Raw genomic sequence first — 24,965 nt, forward strand, 5'->3', positions numbered from 1 at the left:
GTCTGGTGAAACCTACAGATCCTTCCTCAGAATAATTACTTCTAATTAATTTAAGAAAATTAAAATAAAATGCAACAGATTGTAAAGGAAATAAATTTTATTCAATGACAAATGTAACTTTTTTCCCCCATGCAAGTACATGATCCTCTCAAAACTCTCCATGAACTCCAGGTCAAGAACTCCTGCTCTAAACCAAGTTAAAAACCATGTATCAATCTGCATTAGTAAAATGGAAATTTCTTATCTGGGCACTGCATATAATGATGAAATTTAAGATACATATTAAAAACAGAGCTCCATTATGAAATCATGAAATTAGCAAGCTAATTTCAGAAAAGCCTGGAAATACATATATGCATCGATGTTGAGTGAAGTGAGCAGACCCAGGAGAATATTGTACACAGTAATAGCAATATTGTGTGATGACTATGAGCGACTTAACTCCTTTCAACAACACAGTGATTCACAACAATTCCAATAAACTTGAGATGGGAAATACTATCCACCTCCAGGGAAGGAACCATGGAGACTGAATGCAGATCAAATTATTTTCACTTTTTTGTTGTTTTCTCTTTCTTGTGGTTTTTCCCTTTTGTTCTTTCACAACATAACTAATAAGTAAAAATGTTTAAACAGATTGTACATATATAACCTATATCAAATTGCTTGCTATCCTAAGGAAAAGAGAGGTGAGGAGAGGGTATAAAAGTGAATGTTGAAAACTATCTTTACATGTAATTGGAAAAAATAAAATACTATTAAGTGAAAAGAAAAATATGCTCCAAATTTCATTACAGGCAGAATGGAGTGTCCTTGATGCTGATTTTGAGCTGCCATTTTTCCAAACTTTGTTTCCTAATCCAATATTTTTCTAATATATGATGATGAAAAAAATCTGAGAGACTAAGTAAAACAGAAAGAAAAGAGGGTTTGATGATCAATTATGAAGGTTACAAAACAAAGTTTAACACAAAGTGACATAGTTTGTAGCTAAAGATATTCTATCTGTAAGTAGAGAAACACAGTTTGTATGAAGATGAGGAAACTGAGGCAAAGTGTGCATAAACATTCAGAGAAATGGCAAAATAAAAATGGACTAAGAGGTTCAAACAAAAACTAATTGTTCCTAAAGCACACAAATATCTATTCATAAATTTATAAACCTATATAAAGATGGAACTTTAGTATGCACTCTAATGCATACAAATTTAAGGATGGAAGAGCTGAACCAACAGGAAATCTATGCACAGCAACATTAAATGGAAAGTATTCATATAGAAATGGCCAATGGAAATAGGCCACATATTAAATATAGGGATTTCATCAGTTTAGGAACTCCCTCCATTGCCACAGATTGCAACTCACTTGTATCTTATTAAGACAGTAAATATGAGCAATTTCAGCCCCCTAAGCACTACTTCAATTTTGTGGATAATTAGTAGGATTGTGCATTCTACCTAAATTACCTAGAACGCTGAAGCTATGGTGCTTGGTTTTCCATAATCACATACAAAACCATTTCAGTCTCAGAATAACAGGGACATATTATTCAAAGAGCACAGACTGGAATTAAACTTGACATTTAAACACCAATCTCTCATGACAAGATTTTTTTATTGGATGTGTTACATAAAATGATTAAAGAAAAAGTAACTAAAATTACTGTTTATTTTGCTCCAATGTTTTCTGCTACCAAAGGATTAAAATGAGGGTACGTTTAGGATTCTGTTTTCCTGATTAGTTGTTCTAACATGTCCCATTGTTGTGTGGTTACCTAGCATAAAAAGAAAAATACAAATATATGTGATCCAATAAAGATTTACTAAGATTTAGTAACAGCATATATGAATATCAGATCTGGGAAATAACATTACCTTCATTAAGCTGTTGAATTCTCCTGACAAAAATACATATTCTCCTCCATCAAATCTAATGATCTAGAAAAATATAATGGAATAAAATAAGAAGAAACTTGGCATTTCCTAATTTTTTCTATTTAGAAAACCCAAATGAGACTGCTCACTCAAAGCCTAAATTTTTTAAAAAATTGTTTCTTTTGAGTGGTAGTGGTAGTAGTAGTTAAAATAACAATAAAAATGTTAATAATAACAACTGATACTTTAAAATTTACAAAGTACTTTATAAATATTATCTCATCAATAATAATGATGATGACAATAATGATAATATGGATGATATTCTATCAATGTTTTACTCTACAACCTAACCTGGAATATAGAGGAAATCCCAGGCACTTGAAGGCCTCCACAACAACTCATAAAGATGATCTACAAAGGTAAAGAGGGAATGTGATCTGTGATGATAGAGTAAAATACTCAGAAAATCCAGATCACAGACATCACCATTACTATCACTATCATTATTATCATCATCTTAATTAATTGTCATATAACACTTTGCATACTACTAGTAGGAATCACAATTGCCTACATTTATACAGTACTTAATATAATATATTAAGATGTTTTCATAAATATCAAATTATGAATTATAGACTGAAAAGAAATATATACAAACATTTAAATATTTTAAATAAGGTGAATTCTTAAGTTTAAATGTGTATATTTATATCCATATATATGTGTATATATAAAGATGTGTGTATTTGTACATATATGTATATGTGTGTATGTACATGTGTGTATGTAAAAATCTCACACTTGGCACATTCAGGATCAAATCTTAGCTATTTTTTAAATTTTAAAAAAACAAGAAAAATCAGGCTTACAGATCCATTAATCCAAGAGGCATAATCACTGCACAGGAAAGCAGCAAGATTTGAAATTTCTTCTACAGTCCCTAGTCTGCCACAGGGAAGTCTCTCAATCATTTCCTGTTCAAATTCTCCAGTTGGGTCAAGGCGGCTAAAAGCACCCTTAGGAATTAAGAAAAATAAAGTTAGGCTACATGATGGTGGGGAAAATAAAAAGAAAACAAACAAAAAAGTCAACTTGCCATTCCCCTTTCAAGTGAATTAGTCAATTAAAAATAAACATATGAGAAAGGGGGAGAGAGAGAGAGAGAGAGAGAGAGAGAGAGAGAGAGAGAGAGCATTAGACACATATATACAAATACAAATACATGAATGAATAGCAAGTAAATAAATGGATAAATAAAGACTAAATGAAGCTACAAGAATAGATTATTCATTCTTTGAAGTTCTAGAGAAAGAATCAATCAAAGGATAATTCTTTTATTAGTCTTTGACTAGAAAGTACATATGCCCTCTGTTTTGCCACTTATTACAAGTACCTGTCTAAAGAACCTTATAGATTTGTTGTAAGACTCAAATGAGAGAAGGTACACGAAGTATTCTGAAAACTATAAATTGATCTACAGATGCACATAACAGCATTACATAGCAAAAAGAGAGAGAGAGAGAGAGAGAGAGAGAGAGAGAGAGAGAGAAGAAGAAGAAGAAGAAGAAGAAGAAGAAGAAGAAGAAGAAGAAGAAGAAGAAGAAGAAGAAGAAGAAGAAGAAGAAGAAGAAGAAGAAGAAGAAGAAGAAGAAGAAGAAGAAGAAGAAGAGGGAGGAGGAGGAGGAGGAGGAGGAAGAGGAGGAGGAGGAGGAGGAGGAGGAGGAGGAGGAGGAGATAGGAGAAGATGGAGAAGAAGAGGAAGAAGAAGGAGGAGGAGGAGGAGAAGAAGAGAGAGAAAGAAAGAAAGAAAGAAAGAAAGAAAGAAAGAAAGAAAGAAAGAAAGAAAGAAAGAAAGAAAGAAAGAAAGAAAGAAAGAAAGAAAGAAAGGAAGGAAGGAAGGAAGGAAGGAAGGAAGGAAGGAAGGAAGGAAGGAAGGAAGGAAGGAAGGAAGGAAGGAAGGAAGGAAGGAAGGAAGGAAGGAAGGAAGGAAGGAAGGAAGGAAGGAAGGAAGGAAGGAAGGAAGAAAAAAGCAATTCAATTCAAATGTGGAAGATTTGCAAGACAATTTCTTTTCTTCTTTAATTTAAAGTATAACAGCAGAAATGAGCCAACCATAAAAGAAAAAAAAATATCACCTAGATCCTGGGAAATGGGGGGAAAAATAAAATACACACTTAGAAAACAATTTCTGACTTAAGTTATATGGGGGAATGGGCCAAGATGAAAAATAATTTCATCTCAATCAATAAAAGACAATAAATCTTTAGTATACTGGAGCCCTAATGTCTGGGTAATGGTCAATGATAGTAACAATGATGCAGAAACACATCATGTGTTAAGAGTTCTTAAATAAATAATAATTTTGGGGAATAATAATTATGTTATTTAGTACTTTAAAATTTACATAATTACCCTATGAGGAAGATAGTACATGTATTATTCTTCCCAAGTCAAAAGATTAGGAAATTTGAGGCTCAGAAAGTTTAAGACATATAGGAACATGGGTGTGCTAGTAAATATTTAACAACCACCTATCTGAAAAAAAAAAGTATGAACTATACAATTTTAAGTTTAATCTATATTACCGACACTTTACCCATTATATTCTTAAGTCTAGATTACTAACGATGCTATAAATCAACTGTACAATTTGCCAATTTCCAAGTATATATGCTGAAACTGAAAATTAAACAATTATCTTTCAAGAGGTCATTTAAGCTGCCTCTAGAACTCCCATGCTTAGGACCACAGTAGTAAGAGCTTAAAAGAGACCTCAGAAATTAAATGGTCCAATCATCCCATTTTACAGATGAAGAAACTAAGGAAAAACTTAACCTTAAATTTAACCTTAACTGAAATTAAGACATTTGCCCAAATTCATATACCTAGCAAGTGCACAGATCTAAACACAATTCTGAATATAAGTAGGTATTTAATAGATTGTTTTATGCCATTTCCTCCTATGTAGTTAGGAAATCAATCAGACTAGATATAGTCCATCAGATTCTTATTCAATGATCATAGTTAGTTAAAAAGATGGGGAAATAAATGTATTCCTAGGTGGCGTGCATTTAACAATATTCAGTAAAAATACCTTGTCTGGAGAACAGTAGATCTAATCTAGAGGTGTTTGAATTGACAAGGAAGGGACAGACAGAACACTGTCCATACAAATTTGAGAAAGAGATACAGCACAGGTGAAAAAATTAAGCAGAAAAAAGGATGACCAAGGCCTAATAAAACACAAGGGAATAGGAAGGAGAAGGGAATAAGCATTTCTATAGCACCCACCATACATGTACAAAGCACTATGCACAGTGCTTTACAATGAATAATAATAGTGAACATTTCTATAGCACTACTATGTGTAAGGCACTATTAAGTACTTTGCAATGAATAATAACGATGAATACGATAGTTAACCTTTCTATAGCAAGCTACCATGTGTCAGATACTGTGCTAAGAACTTTACAAGTATTTGATCATTACAAGACAGTTGCTGCTAATTGAAGTCAACAGAGTTTAAGTGGCTTGTCCAGGATCATACAACTAATATGTGAAGCCAGATTTGAAACTCAACTTTTCCCAAATACATGCTCAGTACTTAATCCACTGAACAACCTGGATGCTTTAATATACAAAAAGCACAAGAGTAGTAAAACTAATGGCACAAAATATGGATAATAAAAAGTGATAGTCCGTAAGTAATACAGTTTCAAGTCCCCTCAACATCCTTCATCCCCATGTGAATGCAATCCACTTTACCAATGTCTCTTTTGAAACGTGGCTTATACACAAGATCTTCAATATAATCTAACAGTAGATAGTGCTTTTTATCAACTCTAGATGTTATTCTTCTGCTGAAAGAGTCTAAGTTTGTATTCAATTTTTTGACAGTTAACAGAATATTGACTCATACTGCCCAGTCAGCTAAGGTCTCCAAGTTTTTTCTTTTAATTTCCTTTTTTTTACTGAGTTGCTTTCTAGATATTTCTCCATCATTCTGTACTGGTACAATCATTTTTCTTAAACACCCATGAATTATTTCAAGTATATTCTTATTTAATCTCATTTTATTAAAACATTTTATTAAATTACAATTCGAACTTAATAAGATATTTTAGTACATTAAGCTTTGGGACCCTAATTACCCAATCTATTGATTATCTCTCTTTTTTGTCTTCTGAGAATTTGACAAACATACCATCTATGCCTTCATCTAAGTTACTGATAAAATTCCAATGCAAGGAGACAAATTTGACTTTTGTCAATATCACTAAGCCTAAATGAAAAATAGGTCCTCCTGACTAGAAGATAATATATGAAGAGTAAAACAACAAGAAGTAAGAAATTAGAGCAGAGCTTCTCAATTATTTTTTGTATTATGGAACTTGATGGCAACAGAGTGAAACCTAAACAAGGATGGATATTTTTAAAAGCATAAAACAAAATAAAATACATAAGATTACAAAGGAAACCAATCATTTTGAAACATGAGTATCAAGGTTTTTTTGAAGTTAACAGATCCCAGGTTAAAAACTCCTATTTTTGATTAAAGGAGGGAGTAGCAACATTATAGATTTAAAAAAAAAAATTAGACATTCATTCATGGGGAGAAAAACATGACAGAGGTCATTTAGATAAGAATTAACTGAAATAGAAAGAGAAATAGCATTGTTTCAGTACTAGTATATACTATTGAAACTTAAGATGATCTTCATTGAGGACTGTGTGAAATAGATTTAACATGGAAGAACAATATTGTAGTAATGAGAAGATTGTAATCATATAGCCATCTCTTGCTGTTCTTTTTTTGGAAAGATCAGAATAGCTATTCAATTTGTAATTTGGTTTAATGATCACTTCATCCCTCAAAAATTGGAAGTACTTAATAAGGGGAATGGCGATTATAAAGCTAATTTTGACCAACAAGGAGCAATAGTGTACTACCAGGAAACTCGGAAGACAAGTAATCACTCCTTCATAGATTTTGTGACAGAGAAGAAAGAGTTAATCTGTGAATAATCTGACATACCTTAGATTTTGGGAGAACAGATATCAAGTGTTCAGAGTAAAGCTAGGTAAAATTCAGGGGCCCATTATTTTGAAAGTAAAGGAAGCCCAAGAGGGATGATAGGAATCTCTTAAAAAAATTTACAAAGATATAAACATACATTATTCCAATAAGGAGGAAAAAGACTAATGTGAATGCACAGTAAATTCATCAATAAATTCAGATTTTAAAAAGAGATGTGGAGAAGCTGAATTCCATATGATTATCTTGATGAATCTTACTTTTGGAAAAGATATGAAGAAGAAATGTTCCTCCATTCTCCTTTTGTTGGAGATATGTTAGGAGGCGGCATTGTGGAGATAGAATGTAGTATATGCTGTCAGATATGATTGTTGTTCTGGTTTTGCTTAATTTTTGTCAGAAGGAAAAGCTCATGATTAAGGTAAAGATCATCATAACAATAAATGTTTGTGATGTACCTCACCCCTATATACTCTGTGATCAGAAAATTGTTTTGTTGCTGTGTCTCACACAAAACACTCTATCTTCCAACTGAAACTGGTAGTCCTCTATGCCGGAATTGTCTCCTTCATCTCGGTCTCTTAGCTCCTCTAGCTTCTTTCAAGTATCTTTTAATATCTCATCTTCTGTGAAAAGGCAGTGGGCTTAGTGGTATTGAAAAAAGATTAAATCAGTAGCATAGATGAAGACACAGATAAGAGGATTAGCAAAAGTCATAAAATGAGACAGTCAGTAGGATGGGTAACAGAATTAGAGTTCCAAGACATCTCACCAGATTTGATGACAGAACAGATCTAATAAAATGAGATTAGTAGGGATAAATGTAAATGAGTCTTTATTGAGTGCGCCTTAATGCTAATATTTTCTTTCTGTTTCATCTCCTATTGCGCCTAAATGTATGTAATTGTTTGTACATTATCTTCTTCCTTGCCCTCATTAGATTTTGAAATCTCTGAGAATTGGCACTGTTTTCCTTTCCCCCAGGTTTAGTTAGCTCATTAAGTGACATTTGGTAGGAATTTAATAAATGCTTGTTGACTTGACTAGACTTGATATGAAAAAAGGCATCAACTTAAAAAAAAAGTTTTAAATACATGTTTAGAAAATAGACACAAAGTAACTGAGGAATAATTTCCCATATAAATCCATTTTATACTTTGTATAAACATGCTTTGTATGTACATAAATGTTAACACATTGTGTCCTGGCACTAGAATTTGCTTTTTTCTGTATCTCTAGCACTTCACATGGTAATTCACATACTACATATCTCTTAGTTGACAGGTTACATACAAATATGCAGCATAATCCAAAATGAAAATAGGATAACCAAAATCTCAAATGGGCTGAAGGGAGCAAAGAATACTAACATAAACAAAATGAGCTTTTTTATTTTTGTCAAGTACAAGATCAGAATCAAAGAAAGAATAGTACTAGATATCACCCTTTATTCCACCATCACTCACTCTCCAATATTAACCAGTTGCTAAGTCCTTTCATTTCTAGCTTTGGAATATCTTTCTTGCACCACCCCTCCTCTTGTCTGGCACTGAGGTGTGAGCCCTTTTTTACTGTATGCCTGGACTTCTACAATAGTTGCTGATTGGTCTCCCTGCCTCAAGTTCTGCTATCCCTTTTCAGCCTTTCCTCTAGTCAGTCGTCTGACATTCATTGAGCACCTTCTATATGGCAGGCACTGTGCTAACAGTTGGGGATATGATGAAAGGTAAAAACAATACAAAATAGGACAAAACAGTCTGTTCTCTCAAGGAGCTCCCAGTCTATTGGAAGAAACTGCACACATCTCTTATAGATTAATTATACAAGGGAAGACTGCAGAGCGGTGGGAAAGGCTTCTTGCAGAAGGTGGGGCCTTCGATGAGACTTGAAGCAAGGCAGGGAAGCCAGGAAAACAGAGGGAATAGAATAGAATAGAAATTACAGACATAGAACACTATAAGTAAAAATATTTGGATTCAGGAGATGGGTGTGTCTTGCTAAAAGAATAAGCAAGGTCAGTGTCACTGAATCACAAAGTATGTGGGGTAGAGACCATATCATAATCACTGATGAATATGCTAGTACTAGCTGAAGTCAATCAGTCAACAATAAATATTTATTAAGCGTCCACTATGTATTTAGTACCTTGCTAAGTACTGTGGATACCAAGAAAGACCAAAAAAAAAAAAATCCTTGTCCTCAAGAATGCACAATCTAATGCACTGAAACAACTGAAAGTGAGAACCAAAGGTAAGAACTGAGGATATTTAGCCTGGAGAAATGAAGACTTAGATAGGACAAGATGATTAATCAAGAGCAATAGGAAGAAGTTACAGAAAAGATTTCAACTTGAGAATTAGAGCTACAAAAGAGTGGGCAAATAAATGCAATAGAATGTTATTGTTCTATAAAAAACGATCAGGATGATTTCAGAGAGATCTGAGAGACTTTATATTAAGTGAACTGATGCTAAGTGAAATGAATAGAATCAAGAGAATGTTGTACACAGCAACAATATTGTGTGACCATCAATTCTGATGGATATGGCTCTTTTCAACAGCAAGGTGATTTAAGCAAGTTTTGATAGACTTGTGATGGAGAGAGCCATCAGCATCCACAAAGAGGACTATGAGTTCTGAATGTGGATCACAGCATAGTATTTTCATCTTTTGTTGTTGTTTGCTTGCTCAATTTTTCTTTCTCATTTTTTCCCTTTTGATTTGATTTTTCTTGTGCAGCATGATAATTGTGGAAATATGTTTTGAAGAATTCTTTATTTTTAACCTATATTGGATTACTTGCTCTCTAGGGAAGGGGGCAGAGTGACGAAGAAAAATTTGGACACAAGGTTTTGCAAAGGGGAACATTGAAAACTATCTTTGCATATATTTTAAAAAATAAAAAGGTACTATTTAAAAAGAAAATAAAAGTGGGCAATATTGATAGAAGTAACAAGATTCTCACTTAGTAGAGGCCTTCAAAGGCCAGAAAAAAATTCTCATCTGGTGTATTACAAAAAGTATTAAATTTTAGCTGTGGGCTGATATCATTTTCAGTAGAAGATACATCTTCTGCCAAGTTAGATTTATGAAGCACCTAATGTTCAAATCTGAAAGGAATCATTAAAAAATCTAAGGATAATGGATATATTGCTTGCCTCTCAATGGACAAGGGAAGACAACAGGGAAAGAGAGAAACTGGGAGTCAACAATTTTTTAGATAAATGTTAAAAATAAACATATATTCGAAAAAGAGAGCATTTAGTCCATTTTACAGATAAATAGTTTCAAGCATAGCAAGATTAATTGACTTGCTAGGTTATAGAGAGAGTAGAAAGCACAGGTTGAACTGAAACCTATGCTCTCCTGACTCTAAATCCATTGCTTTTTCTACTAAACCACACGATTTCCTAAATACTGATAATTATGTCAGCTTTACTTTGAAATTACTACCAAAATGCATGAAAAATACATATGCATTTAATATAAATTTTGTTGACTCTTCACCTTTTTTTTAATTTGTTCTTACTTTAAAATTCTAGATAACCAAATGTAGCCATTTCAATATTAATATATTTCAATATTACAAGGCAATTAATTGCCCAAGGTCATTTCTACAACATCTTAAATAAAAGGGCAGGTATTCAATATTCTTACGTTCCATATGCATCATGATATTACATTAACTAAGACTTACTTTAGTTTTGATAGGTCCTGGTTGTATCACATTGAATCGCATGCCATATCTACTCCATTCAGCTGCAAGAGACCTAGAAATTATCACAGAGAATAGGAAATCAATAAACAAATTTTCCTTAAAAAAGGCACTGATCTTCTCTGGACTAAGCCCACTATGAAGGTATTTTCTCTCCCTCCTCATAGTGTCTTCCCTTTAATAGCATCTTTCTTCTTACTATAGCTAAATATGGTTAGTCTGCTAAACTCCTGTATGGATCTAGCATGTTTAGGCCTCATGGCACATTCCTTTAATGGATTCTTCCAAATGTCTTTCCTTGGTACTGCTCTCCCAACTTTATTTCATATTTGCTACTTCTGGTGCCAATTTTACCTCTCATTTTATCTAAAACTTCTTTTCTTAAATAAACCTATCTTTAGGTATAAAGGGCTAGAACTGAGCAGATGCACTTAACTTAAGACAACCTAGCACTTAAGGTTAATTACCAATTGGACAATTCTCTATTAACATATGCTTGGAGGATGACCCTACTAAATTCTGCTAACTCAATCTGTGGGTGTATACAGTGAATGAAAAGAGGCATTGGAGGGTGGAGTAGGACAAGAGGGATCATTCTTTGGTGGTGGAGAGAGAGAGAAAGGAGGTGTGGAGATTCCTATATCTAATCCCCTGATAGAGACCCCAGAAGACCAAGAATAAAGACTTTTGCTTATCCTGATTCTGGCTGATTCTAAGATATCCAGGGTACTAATGCAGTCATAGCATTTAGGCAAAGAGAGGAAAAAAGGTACTGATTTCTCAACTGGTGTGGGAGGGATGAGGGAAAGAGAATTTGGAACTGAAAATTTTAAAAATAAATATAAAATGAAAAGATATGCATAGATTAAGTCTTCCTATCTTGCCTAGACTAGAAATACAGGGACTACTCACAGGCCCAACCTCACTCTAATCAGCACAGGAACTTTGAAATGCTCTCTAATTAACCTGCCAATTTATCCCTCTTCTCTCCTGAGGGATCACCAAGTAAATGCCAAATTTGTTTTACTGAAACTCAGAACTCCCAAGCACAAGAGACCTTCTCAACATCAGGAAATACAGGCATACACCACCACATCTAGCAAATCTGTTTTCCAAGGATGCACAGTACCTACCGCCACCAAGACCATGGAAGTTAGTACTTTGCAGACTCATTTTCATCAATTTAATGAAACAAAGTGCTCACCATATGCATAACACCTTTGAACTTCAGTCATTTTTTAGTCATGTCTGACTCTTTGTGACCATATTCAGGTTTTCTTGGCAAAGATACCAGAGTGCTTACCATTTTTTTCTCCAACTCATTTGACAGATGAGAGAACTAAGGCAGATAGGATTAAGTAACTTGTCTACAGTTACACAACTACTAAGAGTATGAGGATAGATTTGAATTCAGAAAGATGAATTTCTCTGACTTCAGGCCTTGTACTCTACTGTGCCACCTAGCTGCCTCAGTTGCTAGTGTACCCTTCCTATAACTACCTTCAATTGCTAAATGCCTGCTTTCTTAATCTCTGTTTAGCTAATATAAAAAGCAAAGGGAAATAGGGGGTATGAAAGAGATGGAAGGCAGATAATAATGGTAGATTCAAGGAGGAATTGTTTTCATCTATGTGAAGAACTTCTTTTATGATTATACATCTCCTTGATTATAAAATTTATGCCAATTCTTGAGTAAAAGTTATCATTAGTACTAAGCTGTGGCCAATTTATTCCCAATTTGTATTTCCCTATAATAGTCCAATAAATACAATACTGACTGTGAGAGTCTTATCTTTTGAGGGTGACAACTAATCAACCTTTCTATTTATTCCTATATCATTAAGTAGCAAATATTCTCTAAATGGGCATATGTGTGTTAAGTCTTCTAGTATACTAGGAATAAAAAATCCCTTCATATGTAAAATTTAGATATGCAAGATATAAAGAACATAAATAAAATCAATCATATCTTAGGTAAAATACTGATAATTAAAGATATATATACTATAAATTTATTCTGTAGAAGAACATGCTGTAGCCAGTCCTACAAATAAATGTTATCTGTTATAAAAATGCCAGAATTCACAAATCAGTTGGTGAAACAACAAAAATTAACTTTCCAGCTTCCCATAAATAAACAGAAAAAGTCTGATCAAATCTATGTCAGAAATGCCTCATTAATTTCCTCACTTCTCAGGGATTCAAGGTCAATGAATGGTAAAGAAACAAGAGATTATCTGTTGCTCACATTTAATAACATATGCTTTGGGATCTTTGATCATACAAGTACTGAAAGATAAAAAGAAGGAAATGTATAGAGTCTGTTTCAAGCAATGGTTTTAGGCTATAATCTGTGAGACATTCTTATTTATATATTCTCAGAGACAAGTAAACAGCAAAAATATGAAACAAAGAAAGGAAAGAAAGAAAAAGAGGAAAGGAAGGAAAGGAAAGGAGGTAAAGAAAGGAAAGGGGGAAAAGGGAAGAAAGGAAGGAAAAGAAGGGAGGGAGGGAGGGAGAGAAGGAAGGGATAGAGGAAGGGAGGGAGGAACACACAAAGGTTGGTCTTGAAATGTGATAGTCTATCTCTACAATATGTGATAAGTACATTAAAATTCACTTAGGGTTTCTGTTTAGTATATATATAGAGGTATCTTGCATCTTTGAGATGATCAAAATGCAAGTAAAAAGAGTTTTTAAAAAGGCTACTAGTATAGCAGGTGCTACTAAATTGCATCAATCAATTTAAGTTGCAGGATAAAAATGATTACTACTTACAGGCTCATTATTTCCACACCTGCTTTGGCAGAAGCACTTGGCACTACAAATGCTGATCCACTCTTAGCATAGATGGTTGTGATAGCCAGGAATGCAGCCCCTGAAAATGTATAAGACAATAAAACTGATTATTAATAAAGCTATTTCTAATGAGACCAGCAAATATGACAGAATGAGAAGAAACCTAGCTCTTTTTCACAACTTTTAGCAAAGACTGAGAAAGAGCAACAAACCATGGAAAACCCCCCCAAAAAAAATAATAGTAGGTATCTTCAAGTCCAGGATATCCAGAGACAGAAATCTCTCAAAATGATGAATAGGGCTAGGGTCTGTAGTTGTGAAACTGAGGCAAAAACAATGACCTAAAAAAAAGCCTAGAAATCAAATCTCAAGAAATCATCAATAAAAATTGCCTTGATTTAACAGAACCACTCAGTCAATAAGCATTTATTCAACATCTTCTATATATCTGGCACTGTGCTAAGTGCTGGGGATAAAAGAAGGCAAAAGACAGTTCTTATCCTAAAAAAAAACTCACAATCTAATGGGGATGACATAAAAAAAACTATGCAAAACCAAATGATATATATAGGATAAATAATCCACAGGAGGAAAATACTAGAAGTAATAGGAATCAGGAAAGGTTTCCTGTAGAAGAGGGACTTCTTAAACTTTTTGCCACAACCCTTTTCACCCAAGAAATTTTTACATAATATATAGGTATACAGATAAAAAAATTTACTGATAATAATTTGTAACTTCACAACCCCTACATTCAGTTACAAGACTCTATATGGGGTTGCAATCCTCATCTTAAGAAGGTGGGCTATCGAAGACAAAATTCAGGGGGCAGAAATTAGAGGGGCAGCAAAGTGAATGTAGAAAGAATATACCAATTATCTCTTGAAAGAAACTCTAAAATAAACACCTAAACAAGTAAAAAACAAAATCCAGAGCTTCCAAAACAAAGAAAAAAATAATTTAAGCCATCAGAAAAAAAGAATTTAAGGACCAAAGAGCTGCAATTATGATCACATGAGATTTGGCAGCTAAAGCTTGTAAGATAATATTCTTAAAAGTACAAGTTAAATCTCTGAAATCAATTTTAGCTGGCAAAATTAAGTCTGATCCTAATGGAAAGAAATGGACCTTTAATGAAATAAGAGGATTTCTAATCATTTCAAGTGAAAATACCAAAGTTGACTAGAAATATAAAAATGCAAACATAGGAGTAAAAGAATATAAAAAAGGTAAATATATTTGAGCAATTGGAAGAAATTATTACAAGGATGAAATATATAAAGGAATAAAGGAAGAAAAAATAAATGCCCTTCCAGAAACCAAATATCATCAAGGATCCAAAAAAAGAGTTATATAAAACAGAAGACCTGGGAGTAACTGAATTGTATTTTGATGATCTTAAGAAATAAAAGAAGGGTAATTAGTGTATATCAAAACAAGAGGAAAATGACTCATGTACAAAAAATATTTATAATAGCTCTTTTTGTAGTTACTGACAATCGTCAAGAATTGACAATCAAAGGGATACTTATCTACTGAGGAATGGATAAAGAAACCATGATTTATAAATGCAATGGATTTATAAATTTGGAGAATCCTGGGAAAATTTCTATGAACTGATTCAGAAAAAAACTGAGTAGAACAACAGAACAATTTATACATTAACAAGTTATAAAGAAAAATATTTGAGAACTTAGCAAGGCAACGACCAACTATGATTGCTAAGGACTGATAATGAAGCACACTATCCATCTCTTGACCAATAAATAATTGTTTCAAGATATAGAATAAAATAAATATCTTCAGACACAACCAATTTGGGGATTTGTTTTGACTGACTATAAATATCTGTTATGAGGGTTTAATAATTCTTTTTTTTTTTTTCAAAGCCGGGAGGAACTGGGAGAATGTAGAGGAGAATAGTGATAGGATAGGAGAAATAAAGAAAATAGGATCATGGAGTTATCTTTTCTAAAAAAAATGCAAGTGAGAAAACAAACAAAAAAAAAACAACTAAAAGAGGCACAGACAAGCAAGAGAAATTTGAAAACTATAAGTTAAACTTAACATACTTAAATAGAAAAGCAAGTTGCATATAAAAGGGATCTGCAGTGTCATGCACAATTTTATGTTCTACTATACATATATGTATATATGTATATATATACATATATATGGAAATGTTTATTTTATTTAAATTTTGTTAAATTCAGAATAAATATAAAATTTTAAAATAAATAAGATTATCTTGTATTTATGTCTCTGTTCAATAGAATGAAATCTTGAGGACAAAGACTTTTTCATTTTTGTCATCATATCCTCAATGCCTAATAGTGCCATACACACAGCAGTTTCTGAAAAAACTAGAATATTCTTTCAGTGGTGCAGTGGAGACAGATTTAACAGCAGACTAGGCAAGTACTATGCACAAATGTTGACAAGTTCCCCAAGAAGACTAACCCTCATAGTAAGCTGAAAGAAGTTTGTAAAAGGTTTTTCCTCCCAAATGGAACCTTATGGCTCTCTTTCAGGCCCAAGTAATGCATATCAAGTCATAGAAATCATGAGAATCCAGTATCCAGTTTGCTTTTTAACAAGATTGAGGGAGCTAGGACTTCTCTATTTAGGGGAAAGACCTTTTATGTTGTTGTCTTCAGATAAAAAAAAATAGACTTAGTTCTCACTTCTCAAGTTAACATCTTGATTATAAGGGAGAGCTTTTTTGTTGGTCAGTTTATAAACATTTATTAAGCTGGACACTATGCTAGATAAAAAGACAAAAACATGGTCTATTGGAGGAGGGATAAAAAGAAAAAAATATGCATACAAGATCTACACTGTTAAATGGAAGGTAATATCAAATGAAAAGCCCAAGGGGTGGGAGAATAGAAAACACCAGGAAAGATTGCCTTTTAAAAACAGGATTTCAGTTGAGTCTTAAGGGAAGTTAGCTATGTTACATGAACAAGAATCACATTCATGTTTGCCTACACAATTCTCTTAAGAATTCTTTCTCATAAATCCCCTCACTATAAACTTGAACTATAGTTCTCTTTTCATATTTCTCACAATGCTTAGGTTTTGTTCTCTTAATTTAAACTTCTGACCAGGTTGACAATTATCTTTGAGTGTTTAATAAAGACTAGGAAGCATTCTCTGAGAAACAACTTTTTTAGAGAAGAAAGAGTAAGAATCCCTCTACTGACGCCATACCAGGATTAACTTCTTTGGATGAAAATGGTAGTTTTTTCCTTGTTTTTTATTTATTTTATGCCATCGTAATATAAACTTATTGGCCAACAGGTTTGCTCCAAGGCAAAGCATCCCGAGTCCTCCAATCTTGAGTCAGTTGATTGATCACTATCTGGCTCAGTAAGATGGATGGATCCAAGAGGAAAAATGGGCAATAGAAAGAGCATCCAAGCTAGTTTACCATGATATTATTACTGGGCCCTGATGGCAAGGAAAGCAAAAATGTTTAGACTGTGTCAGCAGAAGCATCACTTCCTTCAATCCCAGCTTGGCAAGAGAACTGAGTGAATCACTCTGCTTCTTTTGACAAGGTAGTGCTGGACAGAAAGAAGGGAAGACAACTAGCATTTATGAAGCAACTACTATGTCACAAGCCCCATGTCAAGCACTTTATAATTATCTTATTGGATCCATACAACAACCCTGTGAAGTAGGTGCATTAATATCTCCATACAGATAAGGAAATTGAGATAGACAATGGCTAAATGACAACATAAGGTCATAAATCCAGTTAAGTATCTAAGGTCAAGTTTGAATTCAGGAATTCAAGTAAGTATTTTCAAGTTCTATATCTATAACTTAAGGAATTTTACTGGAATCCCTATAGAGGCCAGTCTTAATGGGTAATCAAGTTAAATCAAGGATATGAGCCTAACTAATATAGACAAATTCAAATTTAATCAATATGAGCCAAGAATACTTTAACAATACTGTCATTTAATATGCAAATCAATGTTATAATATAAAAGCAAAAAAAGTACTCTATGGATGCTGAGGAATATAAATGTCATACTTTTATTCACTCCCCTCAGATTTAGTAAAATATATTTTGCTTTTATTTATATAGGGTGTCCCAAAAGTCTCAGTCCTGTTTTATACTAGTAAAACTTTTTTTAAAAGATTATTTAAGCTTTAATAGCTTAAAATAACAATAGCTAACAACAACATTTATAGAGCACTTACTAAAGTGCCAGGCACTTTACATTATTATCTTATTTTATCCTCACAAGAACCCTGTAGAGGTGTCCCAAACTTTTAAAGTTTACCTTCCCTGAAGGAACCCAATGGGGTGAGGAGTCTAAAATTCTATTATCCCTCTTTTACAAGGAGGAAAACATGGCTTACAAGGGCTAAACAACTTGCAAATTTAGATAACACGTGTAGCTATGGAGCAGAAAAGCATTAGAAAAAGTTAAAAAAGCAGTGACTTTAGTCCTATCTCATTCACTCAGTCCCTGTACAACCTTAGACAATCACTTCATCTCTGAGTTTCAATTCCCTCATCTGTAAGATGACTTTTAAGGATATTTCTAGTTCTAATATTATTAATTTAAGACCTTAAGTTCAACGTTCTTTACATTATATTACAACGCTTTCTCTGACTTACTAATATGTACTCTACAAATAAAGTACTCCTATGCATTGTTTTTGTGAACATTATATCATAATGATCCTATGTAATGTTAGATGCTTCATATACTCCAAAAGGTACAGACTGTTGCCTCTAGACACACAGGTTGCTCAGTGGATAGAACACTGGGCTTAGACGCAGAAAGTTCAAATCTGGCCTCAAACACTTACTAGCTGTGTGATCCTGAGCAAGTGACTTAAACTCTGTCTGCCTCAGTTTCCTTAACTGTAAAACGAGGATAATAATAACACCTACTCCCAAGGTTGTTGGAAGAATCAAGGAATTTATAAAGGATTTAGCACAATGCTTGGCACATAGTAAGTGCTTAATGCTTGTTTCTTTCTTTCATAGAGATCCAAGATACTATGGATCATGTCATGTCATGTCTCTTCTATCTAATTGTATTTAGATGTAATGCAAGAGGTTTAAGAAGACTACATAGTACTTGCTGGAAAGAATATAATCACTATTAAAATCTGCCTCCCTTCAACAAATCTACTGTAGCTGAGACAAGTGAAGATCCAAGTACCTTCATAAGAACTATTACTGAGTCCAACACCCATCACTGTCTCTACTTTATCCATGTGTTTAAATTTTAGTTTTTATTGTTGTTTAGCTTCTTTTTTCATATTTTACATTTTACAAAATTTTCCAAAAAGCACAAAAGATCATGTCTAAAGTCATCAAAGTGTTTATCTGATTTCACATAGAGTTAAGAAGAATGTATATCTTGAGACCATAAGCAATTGCAGACAAAATATAAATCTTTTCCTTTCTCATTCTTTCACTTTTGGCTCCTTTTTGATGACACTGCCTCATAGGCCACTCATTTTAACACTGGTTATACATTTGCTCATTCCCCCATCTCAATGGGGAGTCAGGGGAATATTCCTTGCTCCCCATTACTACCTCCAGGTTCCCTCTCTACTAGCATGACTCAATAACCTCTCTTCTTTTGAGGTTCACTTAATCCATATCCACCACCAAACAAGTCTTTTTTCTATTGAATTCCAAGTCTATTCATCTTCCTTCCTCAATGAGATCAGTGAATGGATTGAAGTCTTTTTCTCCTTCCCAAATTCTTCTTTCATACTGATGGGGCATTAAGTCTAACATTAATTTTGTACATAAGTAAATGGAGTTACCCAAAACTTAAGTGATGTCCTCAAGAGCACACTCAAAAGCATTTGTCCTTCAAGCCTAAATCCAATGTTCTTTTCTCTGCTCAGGGATCTGTTAATATTCCTTTCATTGACAATTCTTATTATGGAATATTTTAAATTTCTTTTTTTAATTTTCTTTTCCGTACATTTAAGGAATAATGTCTCTATTTTTTTCTATATCACTGATTTTTTTGTTTCTTCCCTTTCCCCTAGCTTTCAATTCTTTGAGCTCTTGACTCTCCTGTTCCCTAATATAAAGCCTCCGAAGATGTTCTTGTCATTGTAGACAGTAAGTCAATCCTCCAGATTATCTAGGCAATTAAATGCCTACGTGGATGCATAATGATAATATTAATAATAAGACTGTATTTTTAAAAGTAATTTTTTGGCTTTTCCAAGTACTTTCACATCCATCATAGATTTTTATTTGTGCCAACATTATGTGGTAAGAGGATTATTATTATCACTTCTACTTTGTAGATGAAGGAACAAAAGTAGAGAAAGTTTAAGAGATTTGTCCAGTAAAGCCTGGATGAAGGCATGGAAGGTATGCTTATCTAATTTGCAGATAATAAAAAGCTTGGAGAGATGATAAAATTAAGATCCAAAAGGGTTTCAATAGGCTGAAAAAAAGAATCAAAGTTATGTCACTGTGACAATGTGATAATTTCAAAGCTAGAAGTTGATGAGTTGGACTAGATTACCACTTATTCTAGTCCAACTCATACTCAAAAGAATCCACAGTACAAGAATTGCTTTGCAAAGACCACTGTGGGTAAAGTTTTGTGGAGCAAAAGGCCCTAGGAATCTATGTTCAAAATTGTAACATGACCAGGCTGGATATTACATATATGGAATCTCTGTTACTGGAGAGTCTGAGGCTGGTCATTGCTTAATTCTGGTTTAGTGCTCCAGGGCATAAATCAGCTTTATGGATTTAAGCTGGCTCACTTGTATCTCTTTATTCTGACTCTGGCTGTGTTCTGAACTATTTATTTTGGTAATTTTACTCAATTTGTTTGGCATCCTGTCTCAGATGTCTGCTCTTGGCCTCTGCATTAGCCTTTGGTGTCTGATACCAACCACTCTACTTCCCAACCATTATATTTTTGTTCTCAGTGAATAAGATAAAACCATGGTATCGACGACCTCAGAAATCTAAACTAATTTTAATTGCACTCTTGTACTGTAAGAGTGAATAGGCAATAAAAGATCATAGGTTTAGAGCTCATGGGGACCTTAGAAGCAATTTAATCCAAGCCCCTCATTTTATAAGTGAGTAAACTAGGGGCCAAGGAAGTATAGTAATTAGACTAATTTGAATAGAAGAGCCATGTCTCAAAACCCAATCCTCTTGGTTCCAAATCTAGCTTTTTTCTCCCTAACACCTACTTGTTACTATTGTTGTTCAATTGTGTCTGAGTCTTCATGTTCTCATTTGGGGTTTTCTTAGCAAAGGCACTGGAGAGCTTTGCCATTTTCTTCTCCAGTTCATTTTATAAAAAAGAAAACTGAGGCAAACAGGGTTAAATCCGAGTCACACAGCTAGTAAGTGTCTAAGTAAGTGAATTCAGAAAGATGACTCTTCCTGATACTAGGGCCTGTGTTCTACCCACTGAGCCACCTACCTTCTACTTGCTGTTATACAATTGAAAACTATAAAAATGAATTGGGGAATAAATGAATGGTGAAAAAATTATGTTAGGACACTCTATGAAAAATAAACTCAATGAAACATATAGTCATATTACACATTGTTAAAATGGTTAAGAAAAAAATATATACTGGTATCAAATATCTTTGATAAGTTTCTAGTGATTAAGATATATAGGGAATTAACACAGACAGTGTATCACTAATAGGAATTGAACTTAAAGATGTGATCAACAAAACAAAAGGTTTATGTCGACAAGCAATATTCATGGCAGCATTATTCTTAGTAGCAAAAAAATCTATGAAAACCTAGTTTTTCAATAACTGAGAAACGGTTAACTATAGAAGTAGTTTCAAAAGAAATGATAAATATGAATACTATAAAGAAATAATGGGGAATAAAAGACAAGAAGCCAAAAAGCAAATACAAACATAGCCTCAGCCCTAAAATATGGTCCTCCTTTAAGGTGTCTGAACAAGTTCTGTTCAATGAATATCATAGGATACTATTTTGCTATAAGTACTGATGAAAGAGATGTTGTTAGAGAAACCTGAGAAGACATTTATACTGATGAAAATGAATTGAGCAGAACCAGGAGAACGATTAATACAGTAACAATATTGTAAACATAATCAACTTTGACAGACTCAGGAACTCTGATCAATACAATAACCAACCAAGTTCCAGAAGCCTATGATGAAGCGTATTATTTATTTCCACATAGAAAAATGATGGACATTGAGCAATTTGATGTTTATGTGTATGTTTGTTTTTCTTTTTTGGATGTGGTCAATAAAGGAATTTGTTTTGCTTGATCTTATGTATTTGATTCATGTTTGTTTTTTTTTCTTTTTTTCTCAAAGGGTCAGTTGTGAAGAGAGATGAGAGGGAGAGAATTTAAACCTGAAAATTAAATAAAATTGTATTTTTACAATAATAATTATTTTTTAAAAATATTATGTGATAAAATTGTATTCCCTGATGTAAAAACATGCCTCAATCAATCAGTAATAGGCTTTGGAGTAAATGTGAAAAATGTTCTGGATTAGCTATCATAATGTTGCATAGGAAGAGTACTTGGAATTCCCAAGAAAATTTTCTTAAGGAAACAACCTATGGGGCATGTATAAAACACAAAATCCTTCAGAACCCAAGAGACTAAAAGATATATGGAAAGCAATGATCTTTCTACCAAAACCCTTAGTACTTTACACACAGTAAAGTCTTAATACATGCTTTATCATTCCTTTTTATTAATTCTGATTATAGTAAGTAGAACCATGGAAACATATGTATAACAATATATATGGAAAGAACAAAAAATGATGAAACAGAACATTATGTAATAATAAAAATCAAGTTTGGCCTTGGAGAAGAGTTAAGAAAAAATACTTTCCTCCCCTTCCTGCAGAAATGGGAGACTACAATTATGAAATTTTGCATATACTGTCAAACATAGCAGATGAAGGGGTTAGTTAGTTAGTTTGTTAGTTTTCTGGGCCATTTTTTTCTCTGTGTTAACATACATGGTAAAAGAAATGATTTGATGGGATGGGATGGAAAGGAGAGAAGATATTTAAAGGAGATGCATTGTGAAAGCAAAAAGCATCCATTAAAAATAGATAAGCCTTATCCTTGTAAGAACATGCCTCGATCTATTTATCAATCCTAAGCTTTAGACTAAATGAAATTTGTATATACGTTGATACAGCATTGTGTTTCTTTTAATAATTAGTAAATATACAATTATAACAATAATTGCTTTTTTGTTATTATTTTGTTTAGTTTTAGTTCTTGTTTCTCTTATTTACTTTATTTTCAGCTACTTGACAGTTTATCTTGGTTGTTAGAAATTAGAATTTAAAAAGAAAAAGAAAAATATGTGAAGACATATGAGGTGATACAGAATGTTCTATAGGAACAACATATGCAAACTGGAACTATGTTACATTTTTTATTCTAATTGGTATATTTAAATGTTATGGTAAAATTTTCAAAGAAAGATTCATTGCTAACTTGATATTAACAACTTCTTTGCAAACAAATATGCTTTTTCAGAATAAATGGGCTTCAATGATGTAAAATTCTATATAGATTGCAAAGCACTTATGCTTCAGAATTATACTGAAAACATACTGATTTTTTCAATAGTAGAGCTTTTGTCTTTGAAATCAATTACTATATAAAGGGGAAGAAATATAAGTAGAATTAGTACTTTAGGGAAGAGGGAAGAAGCACTAAAACAGATGGATTCTAGATTTAGCTCTGGTACTTGCTTTGTGACACACTAAACTCAAATCTCAGGGCCTCAGTTTTGTAATCTATAAAATGAGGAGTTGAAATAGAAAATCTCTACAATCCCTTCCTGACTTTAGGGTCATGAAAATATTCTAAAGAAAAAATGAATAAATAAATAAAATAAATTACACCAAGGAAAACTGCCTTGGTACTCTAGAACCAGGAAGTAAAATAGAAATTTAAAGAAATAATTCATTGATCACCTCCTAAAAAAGATCCTAAAATGAAAACTCCACGGAATATTATAGACAAATCCCAGAAGTCCCAGATCAAGGAGAAAATAGTAGAAGCAGTCAGAAAGAAATAATTCAAATATCATAGAGCAAAAATCAACATAACATAAAATTTAGCAGCCTCTAACTTAAAGGAACAGAAGGCTTAGGTATATGATGTTCCAGAGGGCAAAGGAGCTAGGACTATAACCAAAAATCATCTACCAACAAAACTGAGTATAATCCATCAGAGGAAAAAAATAGATAAAATAGATATCTAATGAAACAGAAAACTTTCAAGCATTCCTGATAAAAAAAGACCTGAGATGATAGAAAATGGGACTTTCAAATTCAAACTCAAGAAAAACATAAAGAGGTAAACAGGAAAGAAATTATGAGGGATACAATAAGGTTAAACTGTTAACTTTCCTATGTGAGAAGATAACACTCATAACTCCAAGAACTTTATCATTATTAGGGCAGTTATAAGGAGCATACAAAGACAAAAAGGCAAGGATGTTAAATATTAATAAATTTAAGGGATGAAAAAGAAAGCACTGAAAGAAGGGGAAAGGAAGGAGAAGAGGTAGAATAGGGCAAATTTAACATAAAAGAAGTATGAAAAGAGCTTTTATAGTAACAGGGAAGATAGGGTTGAACCTTTACCTCATTAGAATTGGATTAAAGAGGAAACAATATACATGCTCAGTTAGGTATAGAAATTTCACTTTATAGGAAAGGAGAGAAAGGGAATAAGAGAAAGAAAAAGGGAGGATGATAGAAGGGAGGGTAGATAAGAAAAGGTGGTAGCCAAAAGCAAAACACTTTGAGGATGAATCAGGTAAAAAGAAAGAGAGTAGGAAAAATAGAGGGAAAATAAGAAAATAGAGGGAAATATACAATTAGTAATCATAGCTATGAAAAAACAACCTATGGGGCATGTATAAAAAATCCTTTGGAACCCAAAAGACTAAAGAATAAATGGAAAGCAATGACCTTTCCACCAAACCCTTTGAGAAGAAAGATCATCTTAATTTTCTGTTTCTGCATTTTCTTTTCAAAGCCCTCATTTTTCTAAATACAGAAATCTAAATACAGATAACCATTCCCAATTGATAAATGGTCAAAGGATATGAAGAGGCAGCTTTCAGACAAATAAATCAAAATTATCTATAGTCATGTGATAAAATACTCAAATATACTATTGATTAGAAAAAACACATTAATTCTGAGGTACCATCTCACACTTATCTGATTGGATAATTTGACAGAAAAAGAAAATGACAAATTTTGGAGGAGATGTGGAAGAATTGAGACACTAATTCACTACTGGTAGAGTTGTAAAGTGATTCAACCATTCTAGAGAGCAATTTGAAACTACATGAAAAAGGCTATGAAACCATGTACACCCTTTGTCCCAGCAAAATGCCAGATTTGTATCCCAAAGTAATTTTTAAAAATGGAAAATGATCTAAATGTATAAATATTTATAGCAGCTCTTTGAAAATTGTGGTGGCAAAGAATTGGAAATTGAAAGGCTACCCATC

General features: G+C 33.0%; 1 protein-coding gene across 4 annotated transcripts in view; it reads right to left on the bottom strand.

Moving 5' to 3' along the window:
- Positions 1-1,595: 1,595 nt before the first annotated feature.
- Positions 1,596-24,965, bottom strand: part of DECR1 (2,4-dienoyl-CoA reductase 1) — a 59,817-nt gene continuing 36,447 nt past the window's right edge. For all 4 annotated transcript variants that reach the window (XM_074269981.1, XM_074269970.1, XM_074269962.1 and 1 more), the window contains 5 exons: positions 13,408-13,507; positions 10,612-10,684; positions 2,750-2,896; positions 1,875-1,937; positions 1,596-1,774 (listed from right to left, as the gene is read on the bottom strand). In XM_074269981.1, the coding sequence (XP_074126082.1) occupies positions 1,718-1,774; positions 1,875-1,937; positions 2,750-2,896; positions 10,612-10,684; positions 13,408-13,507 (440 nt within the window). In that variant the 3' untranslated portion in view covers positions 1,596-1,717. The remainder of the gene's footprint in view (positions 1,775-1,874; positions 1,938-2,749; positions 2,897-10,611; positions 10,685-13,407; positions 13,508-24,965) is intronic.

This window comes from Sminthopsis crassicaudata, chromosome 1 (assembly GCF_048593235.1).
Source record: "Sminthopsis crassicaudata isolate SCR6 chromosome 1, ASM4859323v1, whole genome shotgun sequence".
NCBI classification, from domain to species: domain Eukaryota; kingdom Metazoa; phylum Chordata; class Mammalia; order Dasyuromorphia; family Dasyuridae; genus Sminthopsis; species Sminthopsis crassicaudata.